We start from the raw sequence: 16,010 nt of genomic DNA on the forward strand, positions 1-16,010 counted from the left end.
AGCTCCCACAATATATATATATATATATATATATATATATATATATACACACTATGGTCTTTTGCGCAGGATTGGTGGTGCTTAACACCATTTTTTTCAGACCTAGAACAGAGTCTCTGTATATTTCTAAAGACATTTGTGACACCTCAAGCAGGTGTGCTACTTTAAAAGTAATTGTAAAGTCTCCTTTTTTTGTGTTAAAAATAACAAACATACTTACCTGCTCTGTGCTGTGGTTTTGCACAGAGTAGTCAAGATCCTCCTCTTGGGTCCCTTTTCATTGCTTCTGGCCCCTCCCTCTTGTCAAGTGCCCCCACAGCAACCAGCTTGCTATGGGGGCACCTGACCCGAGCCACAGCTTCCTGTGTTCATTCAGATATGGAGCCACGGCCCCACCCCTCCCCTTTTCTTTCCTCATTGGCTGGCTGACTGACTTTGACAGCAGCTGGAGCTAATGGCAGCACACTGTTGTCTCAGCCAATGAGGAGGGGAGTCCCGGGCAGCTGAGACACTCTTGCAACATCGCTGGATCTAGAGGGAACTCAGGTAAGTATGAGGGGACTGCTGCACACAGAAGGCTTTTTGGGCTAATGCATAGAATGCCTTAAGATCAAAAAAATCTTCAGCCCTTACAACCACTTAAGTACTCAAAGGCAAAGCCGGCCATACTGGTGTAACATGCTGGTTTCAGAAAAGGAGAAAAAGAGAAGGTACAAAAAGAAAGAGGGAGGTGGTAGGGAATCGTATAGGATACTCTGGGGGATGCAAGAGAGACTAAAAAAGAAAAGGGAATGATGGTAAGGAGAAGAAAAGTCCTCTTGCAGCCACCCAGATCAGGACTCATCGTTTGAGCCACGAGGGGTTCCGTAAGGGCAGTATCTACAGGTGTGAGGGCTTTCAAAGAATCTGAGGAGGAATAATGCACCCATATCAACCAAAGAACCTTCTGTTTATCAAAAGGTATTGTTTAAACATTTGTATTAGCATGTTGAAGATGGGTGAACTAGGAAAGGCAAAATATAGGCCTATTAAATTCAGCTTCAAAGTGAAAATAGTAGGAAAGGTTTAAATCCTTGTCTGTGTTTTTATTGCAGTCTTTACCCTTGCCGAAAAAATTCACCCTCTGTACTGGTCCTGATCACCAAGATAGAAAGTGATTGGGAAATCTGAAAACTTAGATTTGTTACTGAAAAATGAAGTGAGGGAACTCTTCCAGTAGGAACACTTGTTCTGGTGATCTCTGCCTAAGAAGGCATGGGGTTCCCCTCTTTTTAAAGAGATTTCCTCTCATTTCCTTTAACTTCTCAGAGACCTGAAAAGTCAAAGCAGAAATGGAGTAGTTCGCTTCTTCTGGAGAATGAAATCTGATTGGTTGCTGGGAGCAGACATCTTAGGTATTGTGTATCATCACCTTTGTCTGCCATCTCCTCTTGTGGACATTACTCCTTTGTTGTTTTGTTCCAGCTTGATTACTTGGTGACGTGTGCAGTGTGTACGCGCTCTGACGCCGGAGACATTCACATCCATAAGAAGAAATCCCAAGTGAGTATTTGTATTTGCAGTTTTTATATTCAGCCAATAAAGGCTCACTCCACCTTTTCAAAATGTTACATGGTACGCCTGTATTTAAGGTGTAACATGTTGCTAAGGCTACGTTCACATCTTGGCGTTGCTATTTACAGGCGTTTTTATGGGCGTTTTTTCAGGCGTTTTACAGGCGTTTTTGTGCAGGCGTTTTTAGTTTGACTAGTAACCAATGGAAAAAAATAAAAATGCCTGTAATCTGCCCAAAAAGAAGCTCATGTACTTTTTTGAGCATTGGGCGTTTTGCTTAAAACGTCAATACGCTCAGATGTGAACAGGGGCCATTGAAATGTATAGGATTTGTCTTGTTGGGCCTTTTTATGAGCTGATCCTAGAGCAGAAAAACTCCCCAAAAAGGCCCCAAAACGCCTACATGTGAACTTAGCCTAAGTGTGGGGTCACCACACATATATTAGATGGGAATCTCCCCAATACAGACAGCAGTAACCACCTTCACTACCCAAAAAAAAAAATGTCAGGGGTACCACCTTGAAATGTCCCTTTTTACTTTGCCCATACAAGAAAGTTAGGTGACATTTAACAACCCCCTCCCTCCCCTTCCTGCTAAGCCATGTATACTTGTCTTTCTTTTGCTCTCCCGCTGCTTCTTTTTGCTGTTCATATGCTGGACACCCTGGCCTGGGGAAGAGGTCTTTCCATGGCCTCAGCCAAAGATCAGCCTATTTATTAAAAGTAGTGGCTTCTCAGAAATAGGTCACATCTGTTTTAAAAAAGAAAATGGCTGCCACTTTACGCCCCTTTCGCACAGGGCTGCCTAGGAGCAGTGCATCTTTCCCGGTATTTTAGTGCACCCAGGAGTGCCAGGTGCAGCATCCTGAAGGCAGCCTGTCAGTCAGAGACCAGCTATACGCTGGTGTTTTTAGTGCCCTGTGCGTTCAGGGGCGAAGGTCCAGAATGCAGGTCCCATAGGGCCCTAAATGCCAGTACCACTGAGTACAATGTTTAACCCAGTCCAGCCACACTATGTCATAAGCTTTAACAGGCTCCTTGCAGGTCCCCTATCCCAAGCTGTTAAGTCAGGCAAGTTAATGGAAAGCATTAGTTGCAGAGGAGGTAGCTACATAGCAAAGATTTTGCCCTAAATGGGTCACTTTTGGGGAGATACAAATCAACAGTTTAATGAGCTTTGAAAGATTATAGGTTATATTTTGTGTATTGCTAGGAGTGTGTCCAATCTGACATTATTTTGCTGTTTCAGCAAGTATTTGCCTCTCCAAGCAAACACCCAATGGACAGTAAGGGGGAGGAGTCAAAGATCAGTTACCCCAATATCTTCTTCATGATTGACAACTTTGAAGAGGTAAACTGCAGCCATTTGTAGTATGAGTGTGAAACGTGTGTTTTGTATGATTGTGCTTGCTGTTGCCATTCAGTGGTGTGCATTCCCTGAACTGTCCTTTTTTAGATGCTAGTTGTTTGGCTTTTATGTGGATCCAGATTTTTCAGTACTTTCTAATGGCACTTTTCCACTGCAAGTACCGGCTCGGCTCCACTCGGCACTGCTTGGCCCTGCTCGGTTCAGTTTGCTTTTCAACTGCGTGGTAAGAGTCGGCACCTTTCAGCACTGTATAGGCTTTACTCGGCTCAGTTTGCTTTTCCACTAAAGTAGTAAGTGGGTGGTATTACAACGATTCTCTGACCAGTCAGTGGCTAGTAGTGACAAACAATCAAGGCTGCATGCAAAGGATTGTGGGATATGGTATAGGTACGGCCCGCTTGGAACCCCAACCGAGGTGGTACTGTTTAAGCGAGCCGTACAGAGCCGTACCATGTAGTGGAAAAGCACCGCTGTACCAAACCGTACCGAACTGTTCTAACACGTACCATGCAGTGGAAAAGCGCCAAACTAAGCCATACCATGCAGTGGAAAAGCGCCAAACTGAGCCATACCATGCAGTGGAAAAGCGCCAAACCGAGCCATACCATGCAGTGGAAAAGCGCCAAACCGAGCCGTACCATGCAGTGGAAAAGCGCCTATAGTGACCTGAAGTTAGTTCAGCTGATTTCACTAACTGCATGTTTGTTCCAGGCCAGCGATTGAGTGTATTGGGGTCAGAGACTGCCTCTTTTACAATGAGATCAGCAGTGGTGGCCTCCATTGTGCTCTCAGTACAGTTATTCTTGTTAAAGTGGTTCTAAAGTTTAAACCCCATTACCTGTTTTCCCCCTGTTCCAAACACTTGTCTCCCATAACCGATCCAGTGCTGTCACAGGAGACCCAAGCAGCAGCAGGAGACACAAGCCGCAGCAGGCTGCTGTCAATCAAATCCTGTGAGGAAGGAGTAGGAGGGAATGACTGGGTGCTCTGTGTGTGACTATGGATGCGCACAGCCTAACTAAGAAGTGCAGCCTCACAGGCGCTCCCTCAGAATACAGAGGGGGCACTCATATGAAGAAGTGGAGAGTGCCAGCGGGGGACTCTAGAAAAGGAGGTAAGGGACCACTCTGCAATACCGCTGCACAGAGCAGGTAAGTATGACTTTATTTTTTTATTAAAAAATATTAACAAATATTTTAACTCCAGCCCCATATCGAAAGTGCCCACTAATGATTCAGTTGTTCTACAAAAAAACCTTAAAATGAAACCGCCTCCTGCATATAAAGCAGGTGAGTATTTTACTGCCCTTTTTGCTATGGGCAAGTCATCGTCAGCCTCAGGATTACTAGTCTAACATTGCCCTTGGTTAAAAAGTTTAGCACAGGATCACAGCATGGTGTTTGGCTTACAAGTTTCTTAATATGGAATCTTATCGTTGGGATGAGCTGAGTGATGTGCTGGCACCTGGGATTGCTGGAAGTACAGAGACCTGGAGTGGGTTTGCATCACTGTTTTGCCTAATTTTGTGTTGTAGGTGTTCAGCGACATGACCGTGGGAGAAGGAGAAATGGTGTGTGTTGAGCTTGTAGCCCGTGACAAAACAAACACGTTTCAAGGGGTCATTTTCCAGGGCTCCATCCGCTATGAAGCACTGAAGAAAGTGTATGATAATCGGGTAGGTGTTGTGATCCTTGCATTTCAGCAGTGTACTGGCAAGCATTCACCTGGTCCATTCATAGAGAATAACCGAGAAATGATGGCTTGCATGTGCTATACTATTTCTTTAAACTAGTGTCACATTTTTATTTGCAGTCTGTGTCTGTTGTGGAAACTTTTCACTTTCTTTTCAGGACAGGATTTGATGGGAAATCACTCCAATAAGGAGGCAGACTGTGACAAAAATACTTTATTTCTAATCCTGGGGCTTCAGCCTTTGGCTGTGCCTTCCTGTCCTGGTGACAACAACTCCACTCATTTCTTTTACTGTTGACACAGGTACAGGAAGTAAGGGAAAACCTCCCCAGTGACCCGAATATTGCCAGATGCTTATGATATTGGACCCCTTGTTTCCTTTATATTTTACCATAATCTTTGAACCTGGTTATTGATTGATCTATTTTTGAGGCATTGGATACAAAGTTTAACTTAAAGTAGAACTATAGGCAAAACTTATTTTTTCTTTTTTTTTTTGGGGGGGATTTTTTTGTTAGATTTTTTTTTTTTTGCCGTCTGTGTTCCATTGCAGAGATGTCACTTTATTTCCTGCCCCATAGCCAAACAGGAATTGAGAGAAAATCCCTGCAAATTAGGGGAAACCCTTGGGGACCCCCAGAAATAGTGTCCCCATTGGAAGATATCCCCTCAATTACTTTTATGGAGACAACCCAAAATTTGGGATTTCCTTTTACTTTCAAGGATAATAGTAAACAGGACAGATAGAGAGGGGGAATCTCCCTAACAGGAGCACAGACAGTAATAAAGACTGACAGGCATTCTAATCCCTCTCCACTCTATCCAATACTAAAAAAGTTTTGCCTTTAGTCCCCTTTAACACTTGTGTGACTTGTCATGCGACTTTGCAGTCCCAAATCGCAGGACAAGTCGTACTCCATGATTTCCAATGAGTACCGTTTAGATCTGTACAACTTCAAGTCGCAACGTCTTCAAAGTAGTACCTGCACTACTTTGGGCCGATTTTAATGCGTTTTGAGGTCTATAGACATAGGCATTTTTTCAAGTCCAGTCAAAATCAGGCGACTTTTAGGTTGCATAAGTGTGAGAGGGGCCTTTGTTATACTTTAAATGTTACTTTGCACTACTTGAAATCTTGTCATCTATTTCCTCTTGTATTTGTACTTTTTCTATTCTGAATAAAAAAAATTATAGAAAAGCAACCTCCCCAGTGGCTTCCCACTCATTGATAAAAATTCTTCAGAACTTTACTCTGAACTAAAAAGAAAAGTTGGCTAGAGTTGGGCTTTATTGCATCTGACACAATGATTTACAGATTACACTGAACCCTTCCCTTGAGTCCCTGCCCCCCTAGTAGCTTACGTGTCCTTACTGAACACATACGCCCTTCCACTATGCTTTTGGATGTTGGGAGGAAACTAGGGAAAAACCAGCACAAACATTGGGAGAGTGTACAAACACAGCACAGTTGATGACCTTGTATAGCTGAACTCCAGGGAGATATAAAAGGCACAAACTTATTTTTGGGCAGTTTCGCCCATTCTTCTTTGCTGGACCTCTCAAGCGCCATCAGCTTGGATGGGGACCTTTGGTGCACAAATTAAAAAATATATGTGATAGCGCTGCTTAAAATAGTGATCATAATAAAAATATATATCATAACATGTAATAGAAAAATAAATAAATGATATATAAAGTGCAATACAAAGCATAAAACACCTCTTAAAGTGCAACAATGGTGCAGAGACCTTGTCTCTGATTAAATAAAGTGCAAGTGAAAAATGTATCCTAGAGTATTAACAAAATAAAGAAGCACTCCAAAGTCCAGAGAAATTTCTACCAAAGGTGCAATGGTGAAATCGTTCCGTGTATGTTCACTCTTTGAATTCCGTGCTGCAATCACCAGGTGAAGTGTCTGCTCACCTCCACGATTAACCTACTAGGGGTTTCAGGCAATAATAGGTTATATACACCTGTCTGGTCTCTGAGTCACTCCTCATTAATAGATATTACTCCAAATGGGTACATGTAGAGATAAAATGGAGAATCTCCAATTGTGCAGTACCCACAAGTTCAAGAAGCAATAAAACAAATCCCAGCTTCAACCATTAAACTCACATTTATTAAATTAAAAAGCCGCTTTAGCATTCACAAATCCAGGATGATCACAATTGTAACCTCAAACCTGCCCACCGCTTGGTACCTCTACACGTTACGCCATATCCATCCATGGCTTCAAGCTTGGCACACCTATTTGTGGGCAGTTTCTCCCATTCTTCTTTGCAGGACCTCTCAAGCTCCATCAGCTTGGATTGGGAGCGTTGGTGCACAGCCATTTTCAGATCTCTCCAGAGATGTTCAATCTGGTTCAAGTCTGGGCTCTGGCTGGGCCACTCAAGGACATTCAGAGTTATCCTGTAGCCACTCCTTTTGTTATATTGGCTGGGTGCTTATGGTCATTGTCCTGTTGGAAGATAAACCTTCGCCCCAGACTGAGTTTGAGTGCTCCGGAGCAGGTTTTCATCAAGGATGTCTCTGTTCATTGCTGCGTTCATCTTTCCCTCGATCCTGACTAGTCTTTCAAGTTCCTGCTGCTGACAAACATCCCACCGCTATGCTTCACTGTAGGGATGTTATTGGCCAGGTGATAAGCAGTGCCTGGTTTCCTCCAGACAGGACGTGTGCCTTTTGGTAAACTCCAGGCGGGCTGTCATGTATTTGAGGAGTGGTTTTCTGTGTGGCCACTCTACCATATAGATCTGATTAGTGGAGTGCTGTAGAGATGGGGGTTCTTGAGATCCCAAGGTGGCAACGGAGCCCGCACTGGAGGCACCAAATGTCGGACACCCTGAAGAAAGGTACGCACCAGGGAGTGTGTGGCCAAAAGTCATTGGAAAATGACCGCCAAAGCCCACACCTGGCCCTTGAGGATATTCAAGGCCCCGTTTTAAGGAAGGTCCCGATCCGAGCCACTGAGAGCGAGTATGAACCCCAAGAGACTCACCCCACGCAATGTATGTCTTCCACATACGATGGTAGATCTTCCTAGAAGTCGATTTTCCTGTCTTTCAACAGTGTAGGAATCACAGAATCAGATAAACCTCTATCTTTCAGCACCTGGCATTCAACAACCTAGTGGTCAAAGCCAGTGACTGTAAAGCAGGATAGAAGATCGGTCCTTTGGACAGCAGATCCTCCCTGAAAGGAAGCTTCCAAGGAATGTCAGCAACCAGCCACACTGGATCGGAGTACCAAGCCCGATGAGGCCAGTCCGGAGCCTCGATCCTGCATAGGCATCTTGGCAGAAGCTTGAGAGGAGGGGAGGCGTAAATCAGACGATACTGACCCCACGGGGCCACCAGTGCCTCTGTGGCATCCACCAGAGGATCCCTGCGACCGAGCCACAAAACTCTGCACCTTTCTGTTGAGCCGAGAGACGGCAACAGCTCAACCTCCAGAATGACCCACCGGAGACGCAACTAATGAAACGCCTCCAGGTGAAAGGACCCCAATCCCCTTTGTCCAACGCCTGCCGACTGAGGTAATCTGCCTGCCAGTTTCAATCCCTGGAAATGTGTACAGCAGAGGGGGATTAGAGAAGAGGAATTCCTCCACTTTTTCAACCGCGTATGAAAATGCGCTGGTGGACGCACGATTGTAGCTGTGTGTGGAACCTTAAAGATGGAGGATGTAACTGAAGCTGCAGCGGAGGCACAGGTCACCTTTGGCATTCATAAACCGTCCAGAGCAGAAAAGGTGTTCCCTTTCTCCTCCTATTTTGACAGACAGGGATCCTCTGGTGGATGCCACAGACACGCTGGTGGCCCCGTGGGGTCAGTTTCATCTGATTTACGCCTTCCCTCCTCTCAAGCTTCTGCCAAGGGGAGTGGTCCCTTCAGCTGGAGGTGTTTCATTAGTTGTGTCTCTGGTGGGGCATTCCGGAGGTGGATCTGTTGGCATTTCAGCTCAACAGAAAGGTGTAGAGGTTTGTGGCTCGGTTATGGGATCCTGTGTTGGACGCTACAGACACGCTGGTGGCCCTGTGGGGTCAGTATCATCAGATTTATGCCTTCCCTCCTCTCAAGCTTCTGCCAAGACTTCCACGCAGGATCGAGGCAAAAGGGATTCCAGTCATCTTAGTGGCTCCGGACTGGCCTCGTCGGGCTTGGTACTCCGATCTGGTGTGGCTGGTCACTGACGTTCCTTGGAAGCTTCCTCTCAGGGAGGATCTGCTGTCCCAAGGACCGATCTTTTTCATGCTTTACAGTTGCTGGCTTTGACCACTAGGCTGTTGAACACCAGGTCCTGAAGGATAGAAGTTTATCTGATTCTGTGATTTCTACACTGTTGAAAGATAGGAAATTGACTTCTTGGAAGATCTACCATCGTACGTGGAAGACATACATTGCGTGTGGTGAGGCTCTCTCAGTGGCTCGGATCGTGACCTTTCTTCAACGAGGGGGGGTGAACAGAAGTTGACATTGAGTACCATCAAGGGCCAGGTGTTCGGCTTTGGCGGTCATCTTCCAACGACTTTTGGCCACACACTCCCTGGGGGGTGTACCTTTCTTCAGGGTGTCCGACATTTGGTCCCTCCAGTGCGGCCTCCGTTGCCGCCTTGGGATCTTAATTTGGTGCTTTCAGCTCTACAAAAGCCTCCTTTTGAAAATATTCGGGAGATTCCCCTGCTTACACTGTCCCCATAAGGTGGCCTTTTTGGTGGCTATCACCTTTGCGTGCAGGGTGTTGGAACTGGTGGTGTTTATCCTGTCGTTCATCCTATCTGGTGATTCACAGGGATAAGGTGGTTCTTCGCCCCTGTCCGTCTTTCCTTCCATAGGTTGTCTCTGATTTTTATTTTGAATGAAGACATTGTGTTGCCTTCCCTGTGTCCCGGGTCCTAAACATCTGAAGGAAATTGCCTTGCATGCCTTGGATGTGGTCCAGGAAATAAGGGTGTACCTGGCAGCTATGGAGTCTTTCAGGAAGCAGACTCTGTGATCACGAAACAGACCTCGAAAAGGGTTGTCTGCTTCCTCTGCGACTATTTCCAGAAGGATGAGACAGACAGTAGTTCAGGCCTATTTCTTTAGGGGTCAGGTTCCTCCTTTCCTTGTCGAGGAGCACTCTACTAGGGTGCTTAGTGCCTCCTGGGCTTTCTATCATCAGGCGTCAGTGATGTAGTTTTGCAGGGCGGCCACCTGGTTGTCGGTGCACACTTTTATATAGTTTTATAATGTGGATGTGTTGGCATCTGCGGATGCTTCTTTTTGGCTGCAAAGTTTTGCAGGCTACTGTTAAGAGGGAGGCCTACACGCTGGCGTCCGACCGCCATATTCCTGCTGTGTAAGGGCGGTCTATCTGATATAAGTCATTGGCCATTGCCTGCTTTGACATATACGTTTTTATTACTTTCATTTTTTTAAAATAATACTACACTATATAAGGTTTTTTGGCCCCATTTAATGAGCATTTATTTCGCAAGTCCACAACTCTGTGGCTGAGAGGATGTCCCTGCACCACAAAGGGGTTTTCCAGTTCCTGATGGGATTGTAAACGAGGTCCATGTTCTCAGGATATCTGGTGAGCATATACATATGTCGGTGGAGAAGCACGGTCACTGATTGCAACAGTCACCGTTTTTTCTGAACTCGTTGTTTACACTGCATTTTTGGTGTGCGTACTGACACCTACACATTACAGGGAGTGCAGAATTGTTAGGCAAATGAGTATTTTTGAGGATTAATTTTATTATTGAACAACCATGTTTTCAATGAACCCAAAAAACTCAATATCAAAGCTGACTATTTTTGGAAGTAGTTTTTAGTTTGTTTTTAGTTTTAGCTATTTTAGGGGGATATCTGTGTGTGCAGGTGACTATTACTGTGCATAATTATTAGGCAACTTAACAAAAATCAAATATACAGTATACCCATTTCAATTATTTATTTTTACCAGTGAAACCAATATAACATCTCAACATTCACAAATATACATTTCTGACATTCAAAAACAAAAACAAATCAGTGACCAATATAGCCACCTTTCTTTGCAAGGACACTCAAAAGCCTGCCATCCATGGATTCTGTCAGTGTTTTGATCTGTTCACCATCAACATTGCGTGCAGCAGCAACCACAGCCTCCCAGACACTGTTCAGAGAGGTGTACTGTTTTCCCTCCTTGTAAATCTCACATTTGATGATGGACCACAGGTTCTCAATGGGGTTCAGATCAGGTGAACAAGGAGGCCATGTCATTAGCTTTTCTTCTTTTATACCCTTTCTTGCCAGCCACGCTGTGGAGTACTTGGACGCGTGTGATGGAGCATTGTCCTGCATGAAAATCATGTTTTTCTTGAAGGATGCAGACTTCTTCCTGTACCACTGCTTGAAGAAGGTGTCTTCCAGAAACTGGCAGTAGGACTGGGAGTTGAGCTTGACTCCATCCTCAACCCGAAAAGGCCCCACAAGCTCATCTTTGATGATACCAGCCCAAACCAGTACTCCACCTCCACCTTGCTGGCGTCTGAGTCGGACTGGAGCTCTCTGCCCTTTACCAATCCAGCCACGGGCCCATCCATCTGGCCCATCAAGACTCACTCTCATTTCATCAGTCCATAAAACCTTTGAAAAATCAGTCTTGAGATATTTCTTGGCCCAGTCTTGACGTTTCAGCTTGTGTGTCTTGTTCAGTGGTGGTCGTCTTTCAGCCTTTCTTACCTTGGCCATGTCTCTGAGTATTGCACACCTTGTGCTTTTGGGCACTCCAGTGATGTTGCAGCTCTGAAATATGGCCAAACTGGTGGCAAGTGGCATCTTGGCAGCTGCTCGCTTGACTTTTCTCAGTTCATGGGCTGTTATTATGCGCCTTGGTTTTTCCACACGCTTCTTGCGACCCTGTTGACTATTTTGAATGAAATGCTTGATTGTTCGATGATCACGCTTCAGAAGCTTTGGAATTTTAAGAGTGCTGCATCCCTCTGCAAGATATCTCACTATTTTTGACTTTTCTGAGCCTGTCAAGTCCTTCTTTTGACCCATTTTGCCCAAGGAAAGGAAGTTGCCTAATAATTATGCACACCTGATATAGGGTGTTGATGTCATTAGACCACACCCCTACTCATTACAGAGATGCACATCACCTAATATGCTTAATTGGTGGTAGGCTTTCGAGCCTATACAGCTTGGAGTAAAGCCCCGTACACACGTACCGATCGTCGGCGAACGATCGGCCGTCTTTTGTCCCCGGGCTGTCGGTGTCTGTTGAAAAGTGCAAAGACAGCACAAGAATTTTGTCCACCGACTACAGCCGACTGCAGAAGTGATGTCATGTAATGGTTAACTTTCCCTGTGTTTTTTCTTTTCTGAGCATGCCCAGTCTTGCAAATCTGCGGTCTGTCGGCCGAATTCTGTATTGACTGGCGAACAATCGGCCACACTGGTGTCGGCATACAAAAATTTTAATGCTTGCATGACAGATTCTTGTCGGCAGAATGTGCGCTGACGGCTGTCGGAGGCATCATACTAACAAGCGTACAATCGGCAGATCGTTCGTCGGCCGACGCTTGTCTGCCGACGATCGGTGCGTGTGTACGGGCCTTAAGACAACATGCATAAAGAGGATGATGTGGTCAAAATACTCATTTGCCTAATGATTCTGCACTCCCTGTATAGTTTTTTTCACTGTGGATTACGGACTATCATAAAAGATTGGACATTCATTTTCCAGTTTGTTTGTGTTATGGGCACACTCATCATAAATAACAAAATATTGAGTGTATGTCCTTTATATACTAGCACTGCACTTGTTTTTATTTTGCTGTTAAAAGGACCTGATTCTCTTAAAGGGTGTAAATTTTTTTTCAGATGGGCTCCAATTGTTTGGTTGAGCTCCTGTTGGCTAATGTTTAGCCTTGGGAATTTTTTTATTTTTTTTGGTTTGTCCCACCCCTCATATTTTTAACATGGCTTTGGAACGTCCCAATGGTTATGAATACCAGGAGCTGTGTCCGTCAGTGAACGAAAGAGAAAATGGGATTTTTGACTTACCGTAAAATCCAATTGATGGTCATTGACGGACACAACACCCACCCCTCTGTGGAGTTATTATTCTCCTGACACTGCTTGTAACAAAACTGAGTGGCTTTAGCAGGCAGAGGGAGTATATTTCCTGGGTGTAGCCAGAATCCTTTTCTGCCTAGTGTCCTACTCCTGTAGGGAACAATATAACCCAATGGTTATGAATCCCAGGAGCTGTGTCCATCAATGAACATCAGAGAAACCGATTTTAAGGTAAGTCAAAAATCCAAATTTTTACACTTTGATTCTCAGGGTATCTTTGAATTCAGCCCTGTGTAGATTGATCATTTTAATTTTCATCAGAGATGTGGCATCCTTTCCTTCTCAACACCCAGTCCATATCAGTATAGCATGTTTTTCCCCATTGAGAGCTCTGATGTCAGAGCAGTACAGGTAGCAAAAGGCAGCTCTTAGATCTGTCATTAGAAGGATTCTTTGTAGCAGTTTGACATGGACAGGCTTGTTAAAACTGCAGGAGGACTGCTGTGTTTTATTAGCCTGTTGACTGGTCTCATTATCTGTTTCTCACAGGTCAGCATGGCGGCCAAAATGGCTCAAAAGATGTCCTTTGGCTTCTACAAATATAACAACATGGAGTTTGTGCGGATGAAGGGACCGCAAGGCAAAGGTCACGCGGAAATGGCAGTGAGCAGGGTGTCCACAGGAGACACGTCGCCGTACGGTACAGAGGATGACTCCAACCCGGGGTCACCACTGCATGAAAGAGTGAGTATTAGAGCAGTCTGTACATCGTGGGGCAGATGGGAGACCCGTGCAAAAGAAGTAAACTTTCACAGCAGATGTATGATACATTATTGATTGTAGTATACTTCTTGACCACAAGATCCAAGGTCTGCTGTAGTGAAACTACTGCTATGATTAGCTCAATGGTATTTCACACATATGAAGAGTTGCAGTATCATTGGTCATTTGGGTTTTCATAATACTTTGTCCAATCTCTGTGCTATGATTGGTACAGAACACCTGACTGTGACCTACACACTGAGGCAAGTTTAGGAACTGATAGTCACCGGTTCATATATATGTCCTGGTAATCCATTTTGTACCTTAGGACACTCTTGATGAGCACACGTAATTGTAAATAAACCGAATAAAGATTTTTGAAGTATGGCCTGTTTTTATCTTTATTTACATGAAAGCGAGCCAGACACTTTTACCTTTTAAGTAAAGTGACAGAATGTCACGAATAGCCCATATCCTCCTCTTCTACTAATACTAATACTTTCTCTAGCGCTCATCGACAGACGTAGTCCTCGGTGATACACCACCTTCGGGTTATGTTACCTCCGCAGGAGCAGGACTAGACAGGAAATTAAAAAGCTCTGGCCACACCCTAGGGGCAGTCCCAGAGGGTATATCCTCTCTCTCTCTGCCTCAGCAAATCAGTTATTTTCTGTCTAGTTAGGAGTAAGGACCTAGATACCTTGCTGGGATCTTAGGTCCTGGCAAGAATTTTTTTCTAAAAGGATTTTTAGACAGCTTTTTTTCTCCAGTGTTCCTGTGAGATCTTCAAGCAAGAAAGCTGAACTGGGCGACGGGCTGGATGTCGAGATCCGGTGGTCACCCCAGTTCAGCCTACGAGCGCGTGCAGGCCATAGCTCCGCGCTGGGTCGGCCGCGACAAAGTCCCATTAAAAGGACTGAACCCGCGAGTTAAACGTCTCGCTGAAACGCCAAAGACCATGAGTCACGGCGTCTGTATCGGTCGACAGCCCTCCCGCTCCGGTGGAGAGGGGTACTGTCAGGAGTTGGTGCCCGCCTGGTTCCGGTATGGTGAGTAGTATGTTCCCCCTTTTTCCCTGACGGGTTTTGTGGTGAACGCGGGCCCCTCTCTGTATGGTAAGAAAGAGTTCTTTCTATCCTATAACATGTCACAAATCCTCCTACTTTGAGTGTGATTTTATGTGTGCAAAAAGCCAGGAGGCTTGGTTTGGGAGCTAACAATCTATTGTATACATGTTTTAAAGATGTAATCTGTGGCATTCTGGGAATCTTATGGGTTAAGTATAAGCTACCTACCAGTCAGAAGCCATGGACATGTAGACTGCCTTCCAAATCAGATCTCCAGCTATTAGCAGGCCTCCCGAACGGCCATGCGGTCCGCCAGGGCCGGTACCGCCAACCACGCCATATCCCCATGCAGAGAGAGTGTTGTGTGCCTGCAGCACACCGCTAGTCAGCACAGGCCGCCGCCATTTTTTTTGCTGGATCGCACGAGCCGCCATTTTGGCGTAGCCTCGTGTCTCCAGCATGGGGGCGGCCATGTTTGAGGTGATTCTACACCCCGTGGAGCTTGGGGGAGGCGCCGGAAGGCGTGCAGAGGGGCGGAGCCGCCTCCCTTCTTCCTGGGCAGCCAGCCAAAAGACTTCCTGTTTGTCTAAGACAGCGCTGTAAGCTGTTGCAGTTTAACTCTGAACATCAAGTGGTGAGCCTGGGGGTCTATCTCTCTCTCTCTCGATCGATAGGGATCCCTAGCAGGTAACACTAAGGGGTTTTTTGTGGCACTGAGGGTCAAAAAAAAAAAAAAAAAAAAAAAAAAAAGTTTTTTCTTTACTTTTGAATTATATCATCCAGGAAGTAACTGGAGTTATTATGGACCCTGCCACACATATTCCCCCACCTGTTTCCCTCGAGGGGGCCTCGGGACCCGCCGGTGCACAGAGTATAGAGTCATTTACAGCAATTTTGGAGTCTATGGTGGCTCGGGTGGAGGCGGCCTGTCAGGGACGGGGGTCAAGGAAGCGACCCCCGCCTACCCCTATACTATCTGACACCTCTGACTCTGATTCAGAGATGGTCACTGCAGTTGCAGGTTCCTCTGCAAGGGCTGTTATCCCAGGTAAAGCCCCCTCAGACAGTGAGGAGGACGCTTCTTCTCCTGCTATAATTCAGGAAGAAGCATTGGTGGACGCACTAGTTGTGGCAGTGCAAGAAACCTTAAAACTTGAGGCTTTACCGGCAGAGGCAACTGAAACAGAAAGGCCTTTTGGGACTAATAAGCCCATCAAGACGGTGAAGGCTTTTCCTGTACCTAAATGTTTTGGTAATCAGATTAAAGGAGAATGGGAGCATTCTAAACGTACCTTTACTATTTCCAAGCGTATTACTAGACGCTATCCGTTTGAGGAATCCATCATTAAGAAATGGACGGTACCACCAGTCGTGGATCCGCCTATTTCCAGGCTGAATAAAGCCACGGTTATTCCAGTGGAGGACACTTCGTCCTTTAAGGATCCGGTGGATCGAAAGATAGAAGCGGAGTCCCGCACTATCTTTTCTCTGATAGGGTCAGCATTT

At 45.4% G+C, this 16,010-nt stretch overlaps 1 protein-coding gene across 3 annotated transcripts in view; it reads left to right on the forward strand.

Moving 5' to 3' along the window:
• KIAA0930 overlaps positions 1 to 16,010 on the forward strand; it is a 113,472-nt gene that overhangs the window by 84,806 nt on the left and 12,656 nt on the right. For all 3 annotated transcript variants that reach the window (XM_082256651.1, XM_082256652.1, XM_082256653.1), the window contains exons 4-7: positions 1,465 to 1,542; positions 2,804 to 2,905; positions 4,458 to 4,598; positions 13,225 to 13,419. In XM_082256651.1, the coding sequence (XP_082112777.1) occupies positions 1,465 to 1,542; positions 2,804 to 2,905; positions 4,458 to 4,598; positions 13,225 to 13,419 (516 nt within the window). The remainder of the gene's footprint in view (positions 1 to 1,464; positions 1,543 to 2,803; positions 2,906 to 4,457; positions 4,599 to 13,224; positions 13,420 to 16,010) is intronic.

Source organism: Pelophylax lessonae (genome assembly GCF_965119305.1).
Source record: "Pelophylax lessonae genome assembly, chromosome: 4".
Taxonomy (NCBI): domain Eukaryota; kingdom Metazoa; phylum Chordata; class Amphibia; order Anura; family Ranidae; genus Pelophylax; species Pelophylax lessonae.